Source organism: Solea solea, chromosome 19 (genome assembly GCF_958295425.1).
Source record: "Solea solea chromosome 19, fSolSol10.1, whole genome shotgun sequence".
NCBI lineage: Eukaryota > Metazoa > Chordata > Actinopteri > Pleuronectiformes > Soleidae > Solea > Solea solea.
The window spans coordinates 22,954,642-22,960,641 of NC_081152.1; the positions used below are offsets into that span (position 1 = coordinate 22,954,642).

At 40.0% G+C, this 6,000-nt stretch overlaps 1 protein-coding gene across 1 annotated transcript in view; it reads left to right on the forward strand.

Annotated features, from left to right (window-relative positions):
* Nucleotides 1–5,786, forward strand: part of LOC131446186 (leucine-rich repeat transmembrane neuronal protein 4-like) — a 69,305-nt gene extending 63,519 nt beyond the window's left edge. Inside the window, exon 3 of the mRNA XM_058617275.1 lies at nt 856–5,786. Coding sequence (XP_058473258.1) covers nt 856–1,167 — 312 coding nt within the window. The 3' untranslated portion in view covers nt 1,168–5,786. The remainder of the gene's footprint in view (nt 1–855) is intronic.
* The last annotated feature ends 214 nt before the right edge of the window (nt 5,787–6,000 follow it).

Sequence of the window (6,000 nt, forward strand, 5' to 3'; positions counted from 1 at the left end):
CACATGCATTTGTCACATTTGTTTGGTGGCACATGTTTGGTTTCGGTGCAGCTGGAGGCTCAGGTGGTCACCATGTGATGAGCTGTGGAGTCACAGGCACAATTAAACATGTGACAAATAAAGTGCACTGTAAAAAGGTGTATAATATGTATTTGAAAGGAAAAATATGGTGGCACTTGATGTGGCTAATATTCTTATAATCCTGTATGTGTTCATTTGAGGTGAAACACAATTAAAAAGCCAGACCTACACTCACACCACACAGCTGTGTTTATAAATGAATACAAATGAAATCATTTCAGTGTAAAAACTGTGAAATAAACGTGGCTTGAATTTTCTTCAGTGTTTAAAAGTGTCACGTTAGGGAGAACCCAAGAGCACGACAAGGAGGCGGGCAAGTTTACTGAGTCAAAACCCGGAGATCAGTCACAATCAGGCAAACTAATCCAACAAGAGGCAGGCAGGAACCTGAAGTCCAAGAAAGGCAAAACAAGACAAGACAGGGTCAGAACAAGAACTCTTAGTAGAAACACAAGACAATCTGACAGGGAGCAAATGAAAATGGGCTAGTATATATACACTGAGGGACTAACGAGCAGATGGACTGCAGGTGAGGAGATGGGCGGGGACAACCCGGTGAGTGAAATGAGATGATTGCATGGCATGGAAGAAAGGCGGGATCTGAAATGACAGGAGAATTGGTGACAAGACATGGAAACAAATGAAAAAGAAAAACAAACTAAGAGTTAGTGTAACTATGTTATGATATGATTTGACAGTTTGAAACCTAATGATGTCTTTCTTTGTCTTACCTGCACAATCCCCTCACCTATCACACTCTCTCTGTCTGAACAGGTCCCTCACCAGATGGGTGCACTGACCTTCTACCGCTATGAACAACCTATCGTAGACTACTGCCAGGCCCATCAGCCCCTGCGGCTTAACATGGGCTTTGAGGGACCCCCACAGGGCCTGGAGGACCTGGGACCATGTGAAAGGGGACAGATACAGACAGTGGCACTGCCAGCTGTTCCCTCTGCTGCCAGCATAGGTGCATCAATGCCACGGCCTTGCTCTCCTCCACCCTCCCTTAGACCAAGCGAGGGTCCCAGCAGTGGTCCTTTCCCTATTGCCGAGCGCACTGGCACGCTCAAATTTGGACGCTAGCAAGTCAAGCCCGGTCATGAAAGTCGGAGCCTTTGATTCACCGTGACGTTAAAGTGACGGGGCAGGTGAGCTGGTTCTCAAGGGGGGCCTTGTTTTCTGAACATGACTTTGTGAAATAGAGATGTAAAACATGTGTCATCTGTCTGTTCTCACTGATATACAACAGAGGTTGTGACATCTTTACTGATTGATTTGTGTTTGTTTTCCTTTTTTTCCAAAGCACCTTATTGAAAACATATCATTACTGACATATTGAAATCATCCACCCCAATAACTTAAACATATTACCTTCTTTCCAATGTTGGTCTTTGCTAAATTTCATGTCAGCATTGTCACTACGGCAATCCATGTTCACTGACACATGAGAGGAAGGGAAATTGCAATAATCATGTGTTCATAATTACAAAAAGTTCAAATAGTAACACAACAGAGATGGAGTGGAGAATCATGTGAAGAGCAGGAGGATTCTTACTGTGTCATATTCAGTTGCTCACAAAGGCAAATCAATATCTTTATAAAGACGAGTCATTTCCTCAAGAAAAGCAAAGACAGATTTTGCATTTCCTTTGTGTTACAGTTGTATGACTTTGTTGGTGATGTGTCATGTGGAATTCCACTGACTGGTATGTCAAACCAAAGAGTTTACTTGAATTTTCTTTTAATGCACATGTGCTAATTTAGCCAAGAGCATTCTCAAAATGCCACTTGTTTCACTAATCTCACATCTGCCAACTCAAATTCACAATTACAACCAAATCTCTCGATGTGGTCGTTACAGCTGGGCTGAGCTTGTCTTTACAGATTTACCAGCATTACTTAGAAGTGAGGGAGTGAAACTCAAATGTATCCATATGATGTATCTTACCTTCAATTCACCAGTTCAGGTGTTACAACCACAGAAACATTTGTGACTTGATCAATAATTTGTCCATGATCCATAGTACATAGCCATTTTCCACACCAGTATGTCAAGTCTACGGTTTTCTCTTCAAAAGTGTGGAGTTAGGCAAGTGGACTTAATGGAGTTTTGTTGTTGTTCATCATATCTACACTCTTGAAGACACAGAACCTGATTCACTTTGCTTTATAGAGTTAATCATGGGGATTTTTCTTTCCAAGAAATTGTACATATATTTAAAAAAAGGTCCACTTTACTGAAGGCCAAACCACTCTCGCCGCCTCAAACAGTCATTCCAAGCATTGGTGAGTCAACGTTTGACTTCAATCATTCTGGACAGTTTGCAGAACAACGTCTCTCTCCTGCGATCCCACATGTCCTTCATCACAGAGAACAACAGTGCCTCGTGGGAGCATATCAGCACACTGACTCCTCTCTGACCTGCAACTGGACTGACTGGAGGTCAGTACTGGGAATATTGGCTGACATCTCCTGGTTTTCAGAGGTTTTCAAGGCTGGTCTGTGGTGCTGGACTTTGTTGCACACGGTAACACTTTGTCCATCTTGTAGAGCACTGCTGCATAATGACTAAGCAGTTGATGAAGACTTGGGATACGGCTGTGATGGCCTGTCAAGTGTCATCTCCGGCTTGATCCAAGCAGTGCACAGAGGTTGTTTTGTGCATGTCAGTGGACACACTCGCAGACGTGGAACTGACTGATCTGCAGATGAATCTTTGCGATAAGAGAAAACAACAGACATTCTTTGGTTTGTTTGGTTTGTTATTTTGTCTTTTTGGCTTCAAAGAAATGTGACAGTTTTTCATGTGTTCACAGATGATGTCAAGAAATTGTATAAGACTAATCACAGGACAGAATTGAATAGAACTTATTTATCTTGTAAATAGTGAAACTTTAATAAGGAAGAAAAGTATGAACTTCACTTCTTCTGAAACACAATCTCCTTGTGACTAGAAGAGGAGCCTTATTCAATTTCCAGTGGGAATGATGATTCCCATGACTGGGGTTCCTATAACACTCCTGTTGTTTTGATGATTATTATTTGATGAATATTTTTCTATCTGCTCCCATCATGATTCCACCCCTCCACCATAAAACATGAATGATGTTAGTGTGGTTCTCAAATCCAGTCATTTTATTGAATCCTATAAAAAGGCTGAAACCTTGTCCTTCTCAATATTTTCTGTTCAGACTTCAGAAATGTGTAAGAGCTTATCATGCAGGAGTTGACTGTATGACTTCTTGTTAAATAACTAATCTACAATGTTATGGTCGACTCAAGGATAAAATGTGCTAGTTTAGAGTTTAATGTGTGAAAGATTATCTTTCTGTCTGTCTGTCTGACTTTCTTTAGTAAATGTGCCATTATTGTGTTAAATGTTTGACCAAAACCTGCCCAAAAAGACAAGCAACCCAAAAGTGTCCATGAGTAAGATGGGGTTCAGTCCCCTCTGTGTATAGGATACTGCATACAGAGCAGTTGATTCACTCAGCACAGGTGCTTAATAGTGCTGGTGGAGTTTACTTTGTAACAGCAGCTGTGCCAACGTCTTTATAATTGGGAGCTCTCTCAATTCTCTCCATGTATTGTCTTGCCTTGCTCTGTATCACCCTGCTAACTCCTTGGCCTGAATTTCATGTCTGCGTCTTGGTGACTCGCGTGAACCGGTTTAATGATTTTCTATTTATGTCTGCATGTTGATATTTTTGGAAACTACACCCAGTTAGGAAAGAGCACTGAACCAGAGACAAACATCTGCTGTTTTGTAAAACCACAAGCATGTGTCATGGACAACTTCACTGTTTTCAAAGCAAAGTTATTTGCTGTTTCCATCATGTCTCTGTCCTAAAATGTAATTCCCCAGCTTACATAGGGAAGCTTGTGTGGAAAGTCATTTCAGAGACAGACTTTCCATTTAATAATCGTCTGCTGAAAGTAATAATAATTACTTTCTTCTAATAATAATCATTTGTGACAGGCTGTACTCAGAGGTGTACTGCCGCCCTCCACTGTTTTCACAGCAGTGATACTGATTTCAATTCATTTCTAAACAGAGTGATCACGGGTGATTTTCCCTTCATGTGTAATCACAGAATGTGTGTATATTTTAAAATATACTGCAAATAAGTCATGGATGAGTCACGCCTCCCTCCCTGATAACATTGGATATTTTCACTGGAAATGTTTCAATCCTGCTGCCAGCAATTATTTAGTCTTTTTTCCATTTGTGCTGTATGTTAATGATGCATGTTTGAGCTGAACCCCAGCACTGTCTGCACAACAAACACCACAATGCCAACAGGCTTCATTTTCCCCTTCTCTGCTTTGGTTATTTATGGTTTTGCACACACACACACATACAGTAGCTCTGCAGAGTTAAGACTCAAGTCCACGCTGGACACGTCTTTTATTTTGTTGGGGTGAATATGGGTGTGAAGAATTGGAGTGAAAACTTCTATATTTCATTGTTTATGCTCAAATGAAAAGCTTAATGTAAATACTGTAGGTCAGAGGAGACAAGGAACCACAGATGCTCGAGTTGAGATGGATGAATTAGGAAGTTCAAGGGGATTTCATTTAGTCACAAACCATACCAGGCAGTTTTTTCCCCACATTAGAAAATGACTCAGGTTTAGCAAGAAGGTCAATGATGTGTGATTGTCTTTTGGCTGCTGTATGCCTGTAGGTGATGCTACCTTCACCCAACATACACTCCTTTTCATACTTTATCAGTTCCTGTTAATGAGTGATTTAGATTTTTTACCGGAGTTTCAAATCAATTCATAATATTTACAGATCAACTAATCCACCTTAAATGTATTAGGGAGAGACATAATCTTTCAAACTGATGGTCCTTTAACTTCATCCCTGCAGAGGAAGTGATGTCCTGTTAATCCAGGTCCATGCAGAAAACATGGTGGTAACATTCTCATTAAAGGCTATCTACCATTGAACATATTCTAATTCATTAACTGATGAATAGATTTGCAAAATATGATCAGGTTTGATTTGGATTTCCTGTTCATTCATCTTCATACATATGTGTGTGTGTGTGTGTGTGTGTGTGTGTGTGTGTGTGTGTGTGTGTGTGTGTGTGTAAAGCAGCACCTAATCCTCTACCTCCTCCGATTGATTGTTATTGTTTCATGCTGTTTCACGTTAGCAGGAGATCTTGAACCTGTGACCCACATTGTTCGGACTCTTGCTCATGTTACAGGGATTGTGTAATCATTAACCTCTGTCGCTGAAAAACACACTTTTTCATATTTCTGATAAGCCTGGCTTATTTGCCCATAACTGGTTTAATGTAGTATCATTAAAACGGGCTGTGCTGCAGTCCAAACAGAAAACAGAGAGAAACTGACAGAAAACAATATCTGATTTGATATTTGCATCACTGCAGGCTCAAAGCACTTTTCATTCAAACCACAGGATCCCCCGTCTCCTTACTCATTTCTTGCAGAGAGTGTTGCTTTCTGTCGGGTGTAAATATGCGCTGCATTGTTTTCTTTGGTAGTTGGTTGTTGACTTTTTTTTCCCTATTTGTTTTTCATTCTTTTTACTGTATTCAGACCTTATGCCTTTTTGTGAAGAACTGGTCCAAGCGCAAAAATATGGCTCTTCTTTGACTATATTATTGTCAGAAAATGTTTTGTAAAGATTTTGATGACGATATCAAAATAAACATCTAAAGATGGTAGTGGTGATGTTTTGTTCACCTTGATTACTTGAGATAGTTTGACATCCTCTTTCTGGTTCTCTCTTCTTTTAGAGGAGCAGTTGTTTACCAGCATAAATATGAATATGGATGAAATCTATACAAATGTAATATGTGAAGTTATTGTTATAAAATTAAAGACACCAAGATTGGAACTATGCAAACATTTTTCACCTTATTCAAACTGTGGGAAAAA